The sequence below is a fragment of the Nilaparvata lugens genome, chromosome 6, assembly GCF_014356525.2.
Source record: "Nilaparvata lugens isolate BPH chromosome 6, ASM1435652v1, whole genome shotgun sequence".
Taxonomy (NCBI): domain Eukaryota; kingdom Metazoa; phylum Arthropoda; class Insecta; order Hemiptera; family Delphacidae; genus Nilaparvata; species Nilaparvata lugens.
In genome coordinates, this window is record NC_052509.1 from 16925960 (window position 1) to 16946023 (window position 20064).

General features: G+C 36.6%; 2 protein-coding genes across 8 annotated transcripts in view; both read right to left on the bottom strand.

Annotated features, from left to right (window-relative positions):
* Positions 1-1129: 1129 nt before the first annotated feature.
* LOC111054514 overlaps positions 1130-20064 on the bottom strand; it is a 50620-nt gene continuing 31685 nt past the window's right edge. The window contains exon 4 of the mRNA XM_039431371.1: positions 1130-1255. Within this exon, the coding sequence (XP_039287305.1) occupies positions 1130-1255 (126 nt within the window). The remainder of the gene's footprint in view (positions 1256-20064) is intronic.
* Positions 2806-20064, bottom strand: part of LOC111054506 (mucin-5AC-like) — a 65756-nt gene continuing 48497 nt past the window's right edge. For all 7 annotated transcript variants that reach the window (XM_039430283.1, XM_039430285.1, XM_039430284.1 and 4 more), the window contains 2 exons: positions 3423-3949; positions 2806-2849 (listed from right to left, as the gene is read on the bottom strand). The gene's annotated coding sequence lies outside the window, so the exon portion shown is untranslated. The remainder of the gene's footprint in view (positions 2850-3422; positions 3950-20064) is intronic.

The following is a 20064-nucleotide window of genomic DNA, read 5'->3' on the forward strand; positions in this document are numbered from 1 at the left end:
TGACGACACATCGCTCATCTTTAGCAATTCCTCTTTGAATAGTTTAGAAATAAACACTTTTATCGGTAGTCCAATTCCTAAACCAGAAGCGGTATTAACAATAAATAGTAAAAAATGCCAATATGTACAGTTCAAAAGTAAATATAATTCTTTTGAGGATAGAGCTATTAACCTTTATATAGGAGAAAATCAACTTGATCAGGAGGAGACAGTATCACTCTTGGGAGTTTTACTGGATAGAAAATTAAAGTGGCATGTTTATGTTGATAGGATATGTAATAAAATCTCATGAGGAGTATTTGCACTACGGCAGCTTGCGAGGTTAAATGATAAAAAAATAATGTTAACTGCTTATCATGCCCTCATACTATCCCATGTAAGGTATGCAATTGTAGTGTGGGGTAATTCATCTAAACAAAACTTGGATAGAGTCTTGAAATTCAAAAACGGGCACTCAGATGTATTGAAAAGGCAAGTCGGTTAGATTCAAGAAACTTGGTCTTTTGACTGTGCCGTCATTATATATCTATCTATGAGGCTGTAATATTTGTGAAGGCGAGTGATGTGAACCAAAATTCCGATGTACATGGGTATAATACCCTTAACCGAGCAGATTATCACATAATAGTAGGTTATTTGAACAACTGATTACATTGGAAGGAAATGTCATAACAAGATACCTGGTTCTTTAAAAAGTATTGACGATATAACAAATTTCAAAAAATATTTGAAAAAGTATTTAGTTGATAAAGCCCTGTATAGTGAACAAGAGTTCCTCTCAGGCTCCAATTAGTTTCGACTTAGTATAGAATTCATTGTACAATCTATCTATTATATAGAATTTCTACTTTCCAATCTGACTTGTCTTGTCTTATATTCCATAACTGAACTCGCCAAGATGTAAAAAATATGCTTTGTGAAATAGGCGTTTTAAAACGCTGAAAACAGTAGTTGTAAAAAATAATTCCTGAAGGAATTCTACATAAAAATTGTGTAGGTGGTGCTGTTGCAGCTAATGAAAACTAGGGGTTTAAAATAAGTAGAATAAACAGAAATTTTCAAATTAATATACTCTTAATCACATCGTAAATTCAATAGAAATCGTACGGAAATTTTCAAAGATGTATATCTATGTATCTGCAGACCACTCCAAAATGAGACCTGCTTTTTTATCTGGATCATCTTTACTGGTATCTAGAATTAAATTTCGAAATTGTAGAAGAATTAGTGTGTAATTCGCCCATGCAAGTAGAACCTATAAAAGATGGAGAATAATTTTTATAAGATTTTGAAATATATTTTTTGAAAGATCATATAGTTTATTATATTGCGAAAAAACATTGTTCTTTGGTTATGAAATGAGCACAAGAGGTATGATTCATTCACACCCGCCAAAGACAACAACGTAACTCAACAACAAATGGTCGCACCGATCACAGGGCGTTTGGTGTGGATGATAAGCTGTTCAGCTCTGTGGAAGTCGCCCCCCTAACGCTTGCCTGTGTCTCATGATATGAGATTGGAGGTTGAAAAATGACCCTCCTAGATCAAAAAGTATTTTTATAAAAATATTTTGTTGTACTATTAAAATAGTTTGGCATCTGTAGGGCTAATTTATTTATTACCCAATTTTTAGTTATTGTTAAACATTGAGAAAAGTATATTGCTGAAGGATAGTTTGTTCAATTCGACATAAACAGAATTCAGGAACATAAGTAATTGGGTTTAAGTGAACTGCAACTCACTGCCAACACACAACGAATCTTATGTTTCCAGTGCCAAATATTACATTGATCATATTGTTATAAACTCAAGTTAAAATCAATGTCTATTTGTTTGTATACATTGGTTATTATATCGTACAAATAATTATGTATTTGTGGTTTTTGCAATAAATTCAATTCAATTGAAATTCACTCTGTTCTCAGTTATGTTAACTAAAAATGGCTCCTTATAGTGATTGTGGACTTAAAGTAATTGGCTGTGATCGCGTTTGAAAATGAAACACTCAAACACGAAGAGTGAAACAAGTTCAACAAAAGGGTGAGCAGTTTCAACTGTGAGTAAGAGAACATAATAGTCTATTCTCTATATTTTATGAAGAATAATTCATAAATCATCTCACTCACCTTAAAAAAAAAGTTCCTATCAATTCTGCCATAGCCACCCAACTTCATTTCTGTTTTTGTCCTTGAAACACTCTTCAAAAATATTTTTTCCTGCAAAATAACAATAATACATTTTATTTCTAACAAAAAACATTTCTTATCAAAATGAAAGAACAATGTTAAATTATGTGTATTGAACACAACACTTTTTTAGTATTCTTTAAAAATTTTTTACATTACACAGCATTCGAGTTCTTATTTGTTTCAAGTGGATGTTTCACATCATCATCCAAATCCCATGCTTTACATTAGTTAGATTTTAAAACAATTAACACTGACTGTTATTATTTGCATCTAGTCTATCACAATATTCACTTCATGATAAGTAAATAATTGGATGGGTATCATATATAGTTCTTTTCGTGTTAAATTCTACAAAATTAGTTTTTGGGCTTGATCTTGTTCTAACTGGAATTTGTAAGATATAATTACAATATAATTTGCAAATTTTTGGATCATTTACATAAACTAAAACAAGGATAGGCGCCAGAAATACATCTCCGTGCAGGAGTAGGAAGTCGCTCTTAAAATGAATAGAATTACCTCTGGAAATTTATAATAGGTATTGATTGATAATGAATAGAATACCTCTAAATGGATAATTACCTCTTCATTAGAAAGATTCTCTTGTTTTTTTCTCCTGATCATTTCCAACAATTTCTTTTTCATTTCTATGTCCATCTAAAATTATTAAAATCAATAATTTTTTATATTTTTGAAGAAGTTTTTTATAATACTTACAAAAATTATAACTAAACAATATATTTTTAGAAATTACATATTTATTCATTTTAATTTTCTGGTTGTTCCTGCAAAAGTAAGATTTGCGCAAATTTATCTAGAAAGAGGGTTGAATAACATTATGTAAGATCAGATTTGTAGAGCACTGTGGTAATAAGGGACCCTTGTTTAGCGGGACATCTGAATAATTTATTAGCATTTGTAATGCTCCACCAACTCCATCATCGTTCAAGATCTTCATATGGAAAATTAAAGGAAGAATGAGCTAAAAAGTTATTGGAACTTTGCAACTTGGTCTATTTATTATTTATTGAAATTTTAGGTTGAACGTAAGCCATAGAAATTATAACAAGTTTTAGTAGGCTATGGGTTGAATATGCTCAACTTCATTTTTTGCAGATTAGTTCAAAGAGGTTCATATTGAATTATTCGCTAAATTTAAACTACAACTTTCTCAAGAACTTGTAAGGAAGTAAAAATATGAGGAAATTACTGTGAATGATAGAAACCTACCGCTCTCTGTGCTGTGTCAGCTGTGGTGGATCCAACAAAAATCCAGACAAAACACTGTCCAATTTCAACACACAGTCCCAGCAGCTGCAACACCTCACCACTGTCGAGGTTCTTGAGTGCTACATACCGGTAGATTGCCCCTGTCCACCCAAATCCCAGAAATAGAAAAAGCAAGAAGTTGAATGCCAATTGATATCCATAGATTGAGGAAAAAACACTGGAAAACCTGTACTGTAGAGTGGACAATTTCATCCATAGGTACCGGTAATGCTGTTTCTTTGAGACGGAGTCAGAACTTTCCTCACTAGTTCTGTAATTTGAAAGATCACATCCATCTCTAGTGAAATCACTTGTTTCTGAATTTGCGCATTCTTCACTAGCATAGTCGTTCATTAGTTGACGAGCCGTGTTTTTCAGAGCAATTGTCATCATATTCCATATTATTTCTGTGTAGACACTTGTCAGGTAGTGCATAATATAGAGAAGCATGTCCAAGTTCATTACCACGATTTCAATTACCGTCTGATCTAAAGATATTGTGAAGAAGAATTAGTGTTACAGTATTAAATAGTATTATTACATGCAAAAATGTACGAGATTCTAAGTCGAACCTGGAATTTCTCTTGAAGAATATGGCAACAGAGGAAGCAAATTCAAATAAAAAATGTATGCAAGCTTAGCTAGTCTAATGGTCTAATAAATGGTTGGCTGATCGACCGGTAATTCAGGGGACGGAGCCCCCTGGCTCTCGATCAAGGTGAGCGTGTCGGCTCGTAGAATTCTATTGTGAACAGATTATTGAAGTAACGGGTGAAATTATCAATAATACATGCTCCTAGTGCTAAAACAAGGGTTATTGTAATAGTAATTTATTTATTCCGGAGACCAGGATATGATTTACTATATTTAAAAGCCCAAAATTATTTTCAAGTGATGTCCATGTACAGTGTGCAATAGGTGGGTTATATAGCATGTCATGATTGGAACGTGAAATAGCTACAATAGATGATCGGTAAATAAAATTTATCACTATAAAAATAAGTGATAACTACTGCACAGAGAATATTTTAATAACATTAGTAGCTTGGTATGTCATTGACGGATATTTCGGGATAATTTTGGCAAGGTGTACCGTTAACGCCCAGCAACGATCCAGAAACTGAATAAGAAAATTGAAAACGAATTTCTACACTGTCATTCCAGAGCTTTCATAATAGGCTGTGAACGCTTATGGGTGCACATCTTTCCAATTAGTCCCTACATCTTCAGGGCCTGTAATATGCACCATCTCGGTTTAAACTGATCAGCTGTTGGTTTAAACCAGTAATAAAAATCCACAAAACTTCCTGTAGCCTAATCGTAGATTAGCGTGTTAAACATAGAGTGCATATGACCCTAAAAGTAAGTAAGCACTTTTGGACATTTTCATTGTGAAAACAAAAAATCAATGACATGCTGACTACATGAAATCTCGTTAATCAAATTCTAGTCCATTGAATTTATTATCGTGGAGATGACATTATTTCAAAATACCCTGTTTTCTGCGCCACTCTGTAAAAGCGTTTGGAAGAGCTATTATGCCAATCAATGAAGACATTTCTATGTAACGGCCTTTCCCGCTCTAATTATCATAAATTTTCTTTTTAGAATATAAGATATTTTTATACAGCAGTTAAAAAATATAACTATCAAATTATAGGCTACCACGTAGGTCTAGTAAGTCTAGTTTTGCTTCAATTTTCTTATTTCTCATCAGGATTCAGTATTTTATGCTCACAAGGCTCTTTGTATTGAAATATTGGTTCAATTATCCAATAAATAAATATTTTATGTATACCATACACTGAAGTTAAATATGAGATAAAACGTCAAAGCCATTAAAGTAATTTCTGGTAATTTTATGTAAGATTCTATTCGGATTCGGAATACAAATATATTAAATTGTGAAAAAGGCCCTACCACTTACCATAATCTACATCAAGTGGGTAGGTAGCAATAACTAAAATAATAACAACCGAAGTAATCAATGCAACTACTAAAACTTTTCTGTAGTCCAATGTTTTCAATTGTTTTCCTGTTAGATTCTCATACTCTGTCTCAAAACTCTCCCATTTCTTGAAAAAGTCAACGAATATATGTGTTTTTCTATAGTAAAGTACCTTCTGTATTAAAGCGGCAGTAAAAATAAGAAGTTCTCCGAAAGCCATTGCAATAAAATCAATATTCCTCAGAACAGATGCTTTGTAAAGCCATGGCACAAGATTGAAAACTATGTTGAGTATTGATGTAGAAATGTCTATAAATGTTATAGTAGAGCAGTAGATCAATAATAAATTGCGTTGGAAACGATTTTTTGAAGAATGTGAGTAGAAGGGATAAAACCCGAGAACTAGAAATAGGTGTCTCAAAAGGTTGAAGGACCTTATTGGTGAATATGGATTACTTTGCAAAGACATAATGGTCGGATCTTTAAATTGAAAACTGACTCCTAGTTAGGAATACAGAACACAGAATATCTCCTATTGGAACATAAATCTCCCCTTGATGAGCGTGAAAAATTTACTGTATAGTAGCCCACTATAACTCAAAACACTAGATGAACAAGATATTTTAAAACTGCTCCTCTAAAGTAATATGGATAAAGTACACACTGAACTTGACTGAATTAGGATATTATTTTGTAATCCCCTAGTGATCTAGTAGGTCAATTTGTAACCTCGATACTCACTGGAAGCTTTCAGGGAAATTAATTAATCACGTTCATAATTAGCTTTGCGCCATAGGGTTAAGCTATGCCACAAAATAACGGACCATTTAGGTCATTTTAAACGCATAAATGAACCCTAGCTGGCTGTTAATATCACTATAAACTGTCCTGAAAATTCCCTCTGGATGCTCGCCAGCCAGCTACAGTATCTGTAGAACTTGTAAATTGAATGGAATGGTCGCTTCATATGTGGAAATGTGGGGAGTGACATGAATATACAATTCACTCTGTTGATGACATCAAATACAAATGATTAAAAACTATATTTCAAGTCGCAATATCATTTTACGTCCTCTAGAGTATCCAACTGAACATCTAAATGTAATATCTTTATTTATTTCAGAATAATTTGTACATATAATATAAACTATACAAATTCGTTGTAAACAATAATTCTATATTAAATTATATTCTATAATATTTAAATTCAAATTCATTTATTTTGCCATAGAATAATACAGATTTATAAAATAAATATTCTAACTTACAAAATGGCACTACCGGCAAAGAACTACTTGTGCGCCGGCAGTGAGTTCGAACAACTAGGTACAGCAAACATGTCAATAGAAAGGAAAATAGAGCTTATTCAAACCACTGAAATAAATAAAATAAAGGAAAATAGGTCACATCTCAATCTTTACAAACGATAAGACAAAGTAACAAAATTACTAGCAAATGACAAATTCAAAAAGACAGTTACAAGGAAGTTATGACAAATAATTTTTAAAATTTATAACAGAAAATTGAAACACTACATAATGGAGATAGATATTTTAAAATGAACATTTATCTCAATCCAATCCAGTAAAAGATTCATTATGGATTTTGTAATTCTATTAAAAATGAATACAGATGGAACTTTTTTAATTATAAACAAGTATTATCATTATTATTATTTTTGAAGGGACGGATTCAAGGATCCAAAGGTTCAAAGAACCCCACACGTCAACCGAAACTTATTGTGTTCCCAAGTAGTATGTTAGTTAGGCGAACCAATACCTGTGACCTTTAAAAGAACCAGAAGTTTTTCCCCATGCTAACATCCCATTAATCACCTGGTTGCTTGTCGCAATCCAGTGTGATATGATTGGCAGTATCTTCAGACTGATTGGTCCTCGTGACCTACGTGAGTTCCACTCCTGGCCTTTTTGTAGGTCCCTCCGCTGAGGGAGGGGACGCCAAACTGCCTCAAGGGCGCCTGGCGCCCGGCTACCCTCGACTCAGCCTCTTACCCACATTTGTGCCTGGAGTTTCACCCATCTCTGGTCTCTTGGGTTTTTTGTTTTTGGCCCTCCGAAACTCTGCATGGTCAAAAGCCGCCCCTCTCCTAAGAAGTTTTGCCTGAATGGCCGCCCTTCTTTGAGCAGTGGTGATTTTTGGTCTCTCCACCCACAAACTCGTGACCTACGTGTGTTCCACTCCTGGCATTTTTATAGGTCCTTCCGCTGAATGAGGGGTTGCCAAATTGCCTCTAGGTCATCTTGTCACCCTCGACTCAGCCTCTTGACCTACATTCGTGTCTGGAGTTTCACCCGTCACTGGTCTCTTGAGGTTTTCTCTTTGCCCCTCCGAAACTGTCCTGATGGGGCATATCCCGTCGGTTTGAAGGCAAGGCAACTTCTGGAGTTGCCTTGGGGTTTGGTTTGTTCATGTGGTTCTCACGAACAGCTAGGGAAGTGGAGTCCATCCACACAGAGCCCTGCATGTCCAGGCAAGGCTAAATACTGCAGGAGGGCGCCTGGTATCACATAACAGGTGTGTTGGCCTAACAGGTGTGTAACCTTGCGTTGGCCTAAGAAGAAGTAATAATATGGCCAAGGAATGCCGACAGATAGAAAAAGAGATAAAGAATGGCACAAAGCTAAGTCAATGGAAAAAGTGTCATTGTAGAAATGAAAAGTTCCAAAGCACATTAAGAAGGAGAAGAAGGGCTTTGGAGAGGGTGATTGAGCTACATGGTGATTACCATTATGCTTTAATGACTTCTTGCATCCTCCCAGCATCTTACTTATTATTTTTGAATTTATATTTAAGTGGAATATAAAATTTAAGTGGAAAAGATTGAGCATGAAAAGCTCTACAGTCAATGTCCAGTAACATTTTCACCTAACATTGAAAATAAGCTCGAAATTCGAGAAAATGTGATTATTCAGATGCAAATTTAATTTTTAACGAGAGAGGCAACTGCTCATTCTATTAAATTATTCACTGGAAGATTTGTAGCAGAATCGATCTCGTCAGCTGATAAATTTCAGATTATATTATCGGAAACTTGACGCTGGAACACATACACACATACAGACCAATACCCAAAAAACACTTATTTGCATAATGGCATGGAAAGTTGTGTGAGTGTGCCACACCAGATTTTTTGTTTGTTCACCCGATCTGATGGTATTCATCCCATTATCAAGTGTTTATATTATAAAGAGTAATCAAACAATAAAAAACAAAAAAAAGCTATGAAAAGAAATTTTGAATCTTCATTTTACATAAAATAAGGATAAGATGAAGGATTTGGATACATAATATATCATCAAACTTCATTGAAAAACATCAATATCTGAAACTAGAGTAATTAAATTGTGATACCTTAGACTCGAATTGAGAAGGCACACTTCAAATTAATAAACTCTGTGAGTAGACAACGAAAGAAATGATTTTTTATCATCAGGGTGATTAAATCAAGAAAATTTTAATATATTTTAGAGTATTGAAAAGTAAAAATCTAGATTCAGCTCGTGTCAAAACAATAGACAATAGTTATTTGTATATCTAGAGTGAAAAGTACGACTTTTTCTCCCTGAGGGAAAAAGCTTGAAGCCCGAGGCGAAGCCGAGGGCAACAATTTTCCTGAGGGAGAAAAAGTATTTTTCGCTCGTGATGTACACAACATTTTTCCTCCATCTACATTTTTTTATAGAAACTGCAAATTAAATCATTCTAATAACTTACGTATTGGTGACAATGTTTCCTAACAACATAACCTAAAATCTAAAACCTAAAAACCGGTCGTCTGATAGGCACTGCTGATTGCGCTATCTATCGGCCAAGTGTAACAATTATATCAGCTGGGCTACCAAAAATGGCTGACTCCAGATCACGCGTTTCAGATTTGAATTGCAGAATGCAGATCAAAAATATTTGTTGGCTGGTATTTTGAATAGAATAAAATATTTTAAAAATTGTATAAATTTTTATCGTCTACTAATATTAAGAATATAATATCATACAAACATATATTTCATGAGTTGATCAAATTTCTGGTTGTGGTATTGAATTCAGATGACTCAATGACAGACACCTCTATTACGCTTTCTCATCTGAGATTAGACCTTCTAACCTATTACCATGTAAGTTTTTAAAATAGAGATGCTTCCCATGTTATTTAAATGGAGTCACTTTTACTCCCTAGGGAGTTTTTCTGTTTTTTACTACCTAGAGCGAAAAAGTGACACTTTAGTATTATGTTTCAGGGAGTAAAGTAAGTACTCTAGACAGTAGGTGGAGGAAATAGTTATTTGTATATCTAGAGTGAAAAGTACGACTTTTTCCCCCTGAGGGAAAAAGTTTGAAGCCCAAGGCGAAGCTGAGGGCAACAATTTTCCTGAGGGAGAAAAAGTATTTTTCGCTTGTGATGTACACAACATTTTTCCTCCATCTACATTTTTTTATAGAAACTGCAAATTAAATCATTCTAATAACTTACGTATTGGTGACAATGTTCCCTAACAACATAACCTAAAATCTAAAACCTAAAAACCGGTCGTCTGATTGGCACTGCTGATTGCGCTATCTATCGGCCAAGTGTAACAATTATATCAGCTGGGCTACCAAAAATGGCTGACTCCAGATCACGCGTTTCAGATTTGAATTGCAGAATGCAGATCAAAAATATTTGTTGGCTGGTATTTTGAATAGAATAAAATATTTTTAAAATTGTATAAATTTTTATCGTCTACTAATATTAAGAATATAATATCATACAAACATATATTTCATGAGTTGATCAAATTTCTGGTTGTGGTATTGAATTCAGTTGACTCAATGACAGGCACCTCTATTACGCTTTCTCATCTGAGCTTAGACCTTCTAACCTATTACCATGTAAGTTTTAAAATAGAGATGCTTCCCATGTTATTTAAATGGAGTCACTTTTACTCCCTAGGGAGTTTTTCTGTTTTTTACTACCTAGAGCGAAAAAGTGACACTTTAGTATTATGTTTCAGGGAGTAAAGTAAGTACTTTAGACAGTAGGTGGAGGAAAAATAAATTGTTTCGAGCGCCATAGTGTAGATAAGATGCAATGTAGAAAGCAGTACCATTACTATGAAGGGAGTCAGCCACGCCATACTGCATCGGCTGTTTTCCCTTCCACGGCGTCAAATCGAATCGCAAATACATAAAAATACACATCAATGCAATGAAATTGTCAACATTAATTATTTGGCTCATTTTTCTTTTAAATTATTTGCTTCAAAGTTAATCGGAGAAAACAAAAAAAAATCGAAAAACCCCTAAATTTTTGCATATATATTATTTTATCAAGGAAACGGTTTGTTTTATTGAGAAAATGAATACGATTAATATTGTAGTCCACCGCCTTGCGAGCTCGCTACTTGACTCGCCGCACAGCAAGCTCGATACAACTTGCCTCAAACGCACAGGCGTGCCTCTCTGCGTACTGGACCAGCGCCCAAAGTTGCTTATTGGCGCAGCAATCGCATTGCTACAGTGCAGCATCGTTTCGTTCACTCAGGTTTTTACTTTCCTTGCCCTATTACCATAGGTAAGGAAAGTATTGCTTTCCAAAAAAAATTAAGGTACTCTAATTTCATGTTTTCTATACGTTTCAAGGTCCCCTGAGTCCAAAAAAATGATTTTTGGGTGTTGGTCTGTGTGTGTGTATGTGTGTGTGTGTGTGTATGTGTGTGTGTGTGTATGTGTGTGTGTGTGTATGTGTGTGTGTGTGTGTGTGTGTGTGTGTATGTGTGTATGTCTGTGAACACGATAACTCCATTCCTAATTAACCGATTGACTTGAAATTTTAAACTTATGGTCCTTATACCATGAGGATCCGACAATAAGAAATTCAATAAAATCCAATTCAAGATGGCGGAAAAAATGGCGGATAATTACTAAAAAACCACGTTTTTCACGTTTTTATCGAAAACGGCTCTAACGATTTTCTTCAAATTTATACCATGGATAGCTATTTATAAGCCCTATCAACTGGCATGAGTCTCATTTCTGGGAAAATTTCAGGAGCTCCGTAATATTCTTGAGAAAAATGGCGGTTAATGACTAAAAATCCATGTTTTTCACGGTTTTCTCGAAAACGGCTCTAACGATTTCCTTAAAATTTATACCATGGATAGCTATTTATAAGCCCTATCAACTGGCATAAAACTCATTTCTGGGAAAATTTCAGGAGCTCCGTAATATTCTTGAGAAAAATGGCGGATAATGACTAAAAATCCATGTTTTCCACCGTTTTCTCGAAAACAGCTCTAGCAATTTTCTTCAAATTCATACCATGGATAGATATTCATAAGCACTATCAACTGGCTTGAGTCTCATTTCTGGGAAAATTCCATGAGCTCCGTGATATTCTTGAGAAAAATGGCGGATAATGACTAAAAAACCAGGTTTTTCACGGTTTTCTCGAAAACGGCTTTAACGATTTTCTTCAAAATTAAACCATGGATAGCTATTCATAAGCCCTATCAAATGACATGAGTTTTTCCTTGGAAAATTGCAGGAGCTCCGTAATATTCTTGAGAAAAATGGCGGATAATTACTAAAAAACCATGTTTTTCACGATTTTCTCAAAAGTAACTTGACCGATTTTTTTCAAATTCATACCCTGTATAGTTATTTATCAGCTCTATCAACTGGCATGAGTCTCCTTTCTGGGAAACCAATGGGAGGTCCACCCCATCCTTGGGAAATGGACTTAGTAACCTCCTTCTCATGCATGAGGTAGGTATGTAGCGCAGTTCATAAAAAGAACACATAGTCGAGACATTTCATCTGTAGAACAGCTGTTTTGACGATTTTAAAAAATTACGACTGGAAAAATCATCGAATTTCACAATTCACACAAAGAAAAAGTACTTTGAAAACAATTATATATACACATATACAGAAGTCTGATCGTAGTTTCAAATATGAGCAAGGAAAGTTGTGTGAGTGTACCACACCAGATTTTTCTGTTAGTTTTTAAGCATGTCCGATCATGAGGAAGATTCACTTCCTGAGCCTTCTGCTCTTTTCAATGCAAGAGACAATTTACACCAGGAAATAGATTGGTTCATAACCAGCTATAACGATTATGTTGTGGACACTGAAGCCACTTATTATCAATTATTGACTGTCAAAAACGAACTAGGTTCGCTTAGAATTAAGTATGATAAGATTCATGAACAGCTATGGAATTCAGAGTTGCAAGCACAAGACACTTCAACTCATTTTGAGATACTTAATAAGTTTATCTCCATTACCTCTAAGGCAAACGCTGCATTAACTGCTTTTGAAAGCAGACAACGCAACAATGAGGCCACTGCTGGTGCTTCCCAGCGGCCAACATCTCAAAACTCACATTTGGCAAATTTTCAGTTGCCTCAGATTCCGCTTCCACGCTTCAATGGGGAGCTTTCAAAATGGCAAGCATTCTCAAGTGCTTTTACCAATATTATTGGTAATCAAGATAATATTAATGACTCATTGAAATTTTTCTATCTTCGTCAATCACTCAGTGGTGAAGCTCTTGCTAGAGTGGAACACATTGAAGCTGACGAAAATGGTTTTCAGCTTGCTTGGAACCTCTTAAGGGGGAGGTATGACAATAAGAGATTAATTGCTGCCAGGCACGTCACGGCAATTGAATCTCCGCCTACCATAAAGCATAACTGTCCGCAATCATTACGGGCATTCATTGACTTTTGCAAGTCCCACATTACCGCGCTCGAAGCGCTTCAACTTGGAGTCCAAATCAAGGACTTATTGTACATGCACAAAATGTTGTTGCAGTTGGATACTGCTACTGTTCGAGAATGGAAAAGAGTGTTGGTATACACGACATTCCCACCATTGATAACTTTGGAATTTTTTGGAATCACAATGCAAAATCATGGAAGCTGTTGCTTCAAGCTCAGCTAACCATCATCAAGGAAATGTACAGCAAAGTACATCCAACTCGGTTGGTGCTCATAGCAAGCCGAAGTTCAATCAAAATCAATCGAATGTTCAAGCTAGGATGCAGGTTACTACCTCTTCTATGTCACCTTGTAGTTTTTGTAATTCTGTTGGTCATTTTCCAAATCGTTGTAATGAATTATTGAAGTTGCAGGTTACTGATCGTTGGAATGCTGTCCGTGACAAAAGGTTATGTTATAATTGCCTCAAGCCTTTCGCACCCATCATGTTTGTTCGGACAAATCGTGTACACTTTGTGGCAAGAGTCACCACACTGTTCTTCATAGGTCGTATCCTCAATCACGGGACACTCAGCCTACTTCTAAGGATAAGGTAACTTCAAATGTTATTCATTCTTAATCCTTTGCTCCCTCCAAGGGTAAGAATGCTGTTTTGAATTCCGTCATGGTTCAGAATGCGGAAACAACTAAGCAAGCTGTTTCTCATGCAGAACAGCCTCAGAAGAACTCTCATGTCACAATGAGCTCCACTTCGTCTCTGTGTTTGCAACAGCAATCAACTGTCGCCTTGTTACCTACTGCCGAAGTTTTGGTTCAATCTTCTAGTGGGGAATTTATTAAAGCAACCGCGCTTTTAGATTCCTGCTCTGATTGTAATTTGATGTCAACTAGGTTGGCTGAAAAATTGTCACTTGTTACTTTGTATTCTGACACTTTGATTCATAGTGTAGGTGAGAATAAGACCAAATCATCTGTTTCTCATTCAGTTTGCTTGTCTTCAGCTGATCGTTCATGGTCGGTCGAAGAAAATTGTATTGTAGTTGATAGCATATCATCCAATGTTCCTAGTGTGAACATCGATCTTTCCAAAATTTCAATTCCTGTTGAACTCAAATTAGCGGATCCATTGTTTGATCAGCCTAAGCCTGTAGATATGTTACTTGGTGCTGGCATATTTGCATCTGTTCTTCAGCCTGGTAAATTGTATCTAGCTCAAAACGCTCCCATCCTTCAGAAAACCAGTCTAGGTTGGGTCATATTTGGTTCTTGTAAAACCATTCGTCCTATTGCAGCACCTTGTTCGTGCCTCCCTGCTTCGCCTGTGGCCACTTCCCGTAATGTCATGTCGAATTTTCTAACTTCAAATGATGTCTCTCATCAGTTAGAGAAATTTTGGAAGCTGGAAGAAATCTCTCCTCTACTTCCTCCCTCACCTGAGGTTTTGAAACTTGAGAAGCACTACACAACCACTACCACGCGTCTTGAAGACGGACGGTTTATGGTCACTCTTCCCAAAAAGGATAATTTCCACTCATTGGGTCATTCCCGATTTCAAGCATTGAACCGATTTCATTCATTAGAAAAACGTTTATCATCAAATGTTGAGTTGAAAACTCAATACGCAGCTTTCATGGAAGAATATCAACAGTTGAATCACATGTCACCAGTGCCTCCAGCACCGGATAATGAAAAATGCTACTTCATTCCTCATCACCCGGTTTTTAAACCTGATTCCACCACTACAAAATTACGTGTAGTATTTGACGCTTCTGCTAAATCTACAACTGGAACATCGCTTAATGAAGTATTGTATGTTGGTCATACAGTTCAGCCTGAACTGTTCGATATAGTTCTGCGCTTTCACACATATCAAATAGCCTTCATTGCGGACATTACTAAAATGTACCGTCAAATCTTAGTTCATCCCTCTGACCGTAACCTTCAGAGAATATTTTGGAGATCTGATGCTACTCTACCCATTCAAGAATTCACCTTGAATACTGTAAGTTACGGCACTTCGCCGGCAGCTTTATTAGCTACTCGTATGCTTCATCATTTGGCCGATCTTGATACGGCACCCAACTCTGCTGTAGCTAATGTTATTAAAAATCACTTTTACGTTGATGACCTTATTTCTGGTTCTTCTTCGGTTTCAGAAGCTAAACATTTAGTTCAACAATTGATTAGCACATTGGCTCAGGGTGGTTTCGAGCTTAGGAAATGGTTGTCTAACTTGCCTGAAGTTCTCGCTACTATTCCTTCTGATCTGCTTGAAGCAAACACTTCCAAACCGTTGTCTAATTTCAATGATAGTGTGGTCAAGGCACTAGGCCTCATTTGGAATTCCACTCTAGACGTCTTGACTATTTCCTCTAATGTTGCTGATGTATTACATAAAACATCTTTCACGAAAAGAGAGCTTCTCTCTTGCATTTCAAGCATATTCGATCCATTAGGTTTGATTTCTCCTGTGGTCATTTTACCCAAAACACTTTTTCAAAAACTCTGGTTATTAAAGATTGATTGGGATCAAAAAATTTCGCAAGATCTGTTGGAAACTTGGTTGAAAATTCTGCATGAATTGCCGAACATTGTTAACATATCACTTCTGCATTGTGTGTTATCAAAGGACTCTGATGCCTCGCTTGAATTGCATGGCTTCGCCGATGCTAGTCTCACTGCTTACGGCGCCTGTATTTATGTCAGAAGCACCTCTCTTGGTAGCAGTCAAGGTTGCTCACTTCCAAGTCCCGCATTGCCTCTTTGAACCCAGTTCTCTCTGTTCCCAGATTAGAACTACAGGCAGCTCTGCTACTTTCACGTCTTGTGAATAAGGTTTTAAAGGCTTCAAATCTTACTTTTTCTAATGTGTATTTGTGGACTGACTCGAAAACAGTCTGTGACTGGTTAAGAGCCCCTCCTGATCATTCTAATATTTTTGTAGCTGTACGCATTTCTGAAATTCAGAATTCAATGTTTAACTTTCATTGGAATCATGTCCGTACTAGTAACAATCCTGCTGATTTGATATCTCGAGGTTGTACACCCAATCAGCTGGCCGCTAGTCATCTGTGGTGGAATGGTCCTTCATGGCTATCTATGCCAAATAGCTCTTGGGATTCTTTCTCTAGCAATGTTGCTACTTCTCAATCAGTTCAGGTATTAGCTACTACTTCGTCTCGTAATGATGTTATTTCAGGTATAATCAATAGTTGCTCCACCTATCACAAAATCGTTCATACAACAGTATATGTTCTACGGTTCATTCACAATTGTAAAAAACAAAATTCAGTCACTCCGCGCTTTGGTCAATTAACTATCTCTGAAATTTCAGAAGCTGAAAATTGTATCTTCAAATCTATTCAAGAAGAAGCTTTCTCTGCTGAACTTAAAGCATTGCGTCAAAATCAGGAGCTATTGCCTAATAGTTCTATTAAAGCCTTGTCACCATTCATTCATTCAGATTCTCTGCTCAGAGTTGGTGGACGTTTGCAAAATGCAAATGCTTCATTTGATTACAAACATCAAATATTGTTGCCTAGCAATCACAAATTCACTCGTGCATTGATTGTTGCTCACCATCGTCGTCTAAGTCATGCTGGGGTGCAGGCCACCATGGCCAGTGTAAGACAACGATTTTGGTTTCCCTCCACCCGTTGCACCATCAAAAGTGTATTGCGGCATTGCATATTGTGTTTTCGCTTTTCGGCTCTTCGCTCTGAGCAAATCATGGGTAGTTTACCAGCGGCCCGCGTTCAGGCTAACTTTCCCTTTTATAATTGTGGTTTGGATTACGCCGGTCCTATTTCCATCCGTGTAGGCGGCCCCAAATCTCGTACTTTTTCTAAAGCATACTTGTCGCTGTTTGTGTGTATGGTAACTCGTGCCGTTCATATTGAAACTGTCTTGGAACTTACTTCCAAGGCATTTATTGCCGCTCTGATTCGTTTTTCTGCTCGTCGTGGCATTCCGCATTCCATTTTTTCGGACAACGCCACAACTTTCGTTGGTGCCAACAATGAGCTACGTGAGCTCCACGAATTTTTGTCCTCTGATCGTCTCAAATCAGATATTCATGACACTATGTCTGTACTCAACATCCAATGGCACTTCATTCCCCCTCGGGCTCCGCACTTCGGTGGACTCTGGGAGAATGCGGTAAAAAACTTCAAACGCATATTCCGTGTAGTCACATTCAACAAGGTATTTAACTTTGAAGAAAACTGTACTCTTGCTACTCAGGTCGAAGCCATCTTGAATTCGCGCCCTCTTGTTCCCTTGTCGGAAGATCCACATGATCTTGCTTACTTATCTCCAGGTCATTTTTTGATTGGACGTCCACTTACGTCATTACCCTTCTTGCCGCCTAACACCAAACACATTGATCATCGTTCACGTTGGTATCAACTTGCTGTTTCTATCCAGGAGCTTTGGGATAGGTGGTCTCGTGAATATTTAACCACTCTTCAGAAAAAAGGCAAATGGCTAAACAATTATGAAAATTTGAAGGTCGGTACGGTTGTCATCTTGAAGGATCCTGGTTCCGCGCAGTCCACTTATAAGCTGGCGCGCATTACTGAAGTTCATCCCGGTAAGGATGACAAGGTTCGAGTTGTCACTGTTCTCACTCCCTCTGGCACTTTTAAGAGAGCTATTTCGAATTTAGCACCTCTTCCCATTGATGAGGATTCTAGTTAATCCCCTTGCTCTTATGGTTCATGTTGTATTTTTAGGTTTCATTGTTTTTTCCCCTGGTTCTCACATGGGGCCCAGTTTTCAACTTCCAATTGCCTTGCCAGATTTTACATATTTCTTACTCTTTCTTATTGTGCCATACCCCCGTATGACACAAGGGGCCCAGTTCATGTAAAATCTGACAAAGCATTTATTGGAACGGTTCCACTCGTTCCGCTACTACGTAGACATCATGTCATCATTTTGTCTGTCCGCGCTGACCAGTGACGTCACAGTCGCGGTTCTTTGCCACTGCTCTAGTCAAGTTGGTTTTCTATACTTTTATTCATACTTTTTCGTCGGATTAGTTGCCGTTGCAATTTTAATATTTATACTATTCGATTTTTTGGAATTTAATCTTGTCTTTAGGCATCTTACTTTCTAGATATTTGTTACTTTTTCACCATGTGTTTGCAAACGCTTTACCTATGTTTCAAACACATCCGGCACCTTCCTTCTTTCATCGAGCATTGTAGCGTCTTTTTGTCTTTTGCAATGGTTCTTAGTCGATGGTGCATTTTCGCCTTTGGTCTAAACCTTTTATCCATTTTCATCGGACCTACGAAACATTTTTAAAAGTGAGTTATTCTTCAAATTAATTCGTTTGTTCTATTCTTCCATTGTGATTCAATTATTCATCAATTGCTTCGCATATTACTCTGATAAACTTTGTCAAAAATTACAACCTCGTGTGGGCTTCAGTCGCCATTCTTCTACAATTGGCTTCACCTCGTGAAACTTAAACTTTCATGTTCATCATCTCTACCGTTTGGAAATCAATCTAAAAATTCCACAACTTGAAGGTCGGATTATTCGTTTGGAATTCTACTTGCTCCTGTTCTCATTTCCACTGGGGGATTTGCCTGCTGTGATGGACGCTTCCATACATGTCATCGCATGGCCAGATCACATCATCGCTTGCTGATGTCCTGTTCCTGTGGGTATTGCGGAGTCATTGCCTGTCTGCCTGGCTGCATCTCCTCTTCAAAATTTTATTCAGGTTACGTAAATCGTTCTATTCAATTTTCATTTACGTATGTATCATAATTGATCTATTAATGTCTATCTTGACATTCAATTCACTAAGGCCACCGACGCCTATTAATTCATTGGATTTGACAGCTACCCTTGGCTTTACAAGTGATTTTCTGAGGCCACTGTCGCCTATTAATCGTTCTAATTGATGTCTATCTTGACACTCAATTCATTGAAGGCCCATGTCGCCTATATTCAACCTGGACAATCTTCACATTGTATTTATTAGCTACCCTTAGCTCTTAAGTGATATTTTAAGGCCAGTGACGCCTATTAATTTGTTTTATTAATGTCTATCTTGACATTCAATTCACTGAGGCCACCGACGCCTATTAATTCATTGGATTTGACAGCTACCCTTGGCTTTACAAGTGATTCACTAAGGCCACCGACGCCTATTATTCATTGTATTTAACAGCTACCCTTGGCTTTACAAGTGATTTTCTGAGGCCACTGACGCCTATATATTGTATTCAATAGTAGCAACTATTCATTGGATTTGACAGCTACCTTGGCTTTACAAGTGATTTTCTAAGGCCACTGACGCCTAATTATCGTACGATTGATATCTACTTGACATTTAATTTACTGAAGGCCTATGCCGCATATATTTTTATGTATTCTACTTGTTGAGATAACTTGATACCCAACGTACACAATAAACCAAAGTACAGAAGTCTCATCACGTCTTAGAAACAAAGGTCTACAATAGATAACAATATTTACAATATGTACTCGATAACGATTAACGATCTGATCGCACCGATCACAGGGCGTTTGGTGTAGATGATAAACTGTTTAGCTCTGTGAAAGTCGCCCCCCCCCCCTAAAAAATGACCCTTGTAAATCAAAAAGAGTATAAAAATCACTTTTGAACAACTAATTACGACATATCAGTCAGTTATTTATAAATAAAAGTTATTAGCTTCTACTCACATTACAACACAGAGTGTTGTGTTGATGAACGGCCTAGTGTCCGAAAGCGCTCCACTAATGTGAGTAGAAGCTAATAGCTTTCATTTATAAATACCTGACTGCTATGTCGTAATTAGTTGTTCAAAAGTGATTATTTAACAAGCAGTTCGTAATGGAATCAAACATTGAAGAGTATAAAAATATTGTGTTTCTATTGAAATAGTTTGGCATCTGAAGGGCTAATCTATTTATT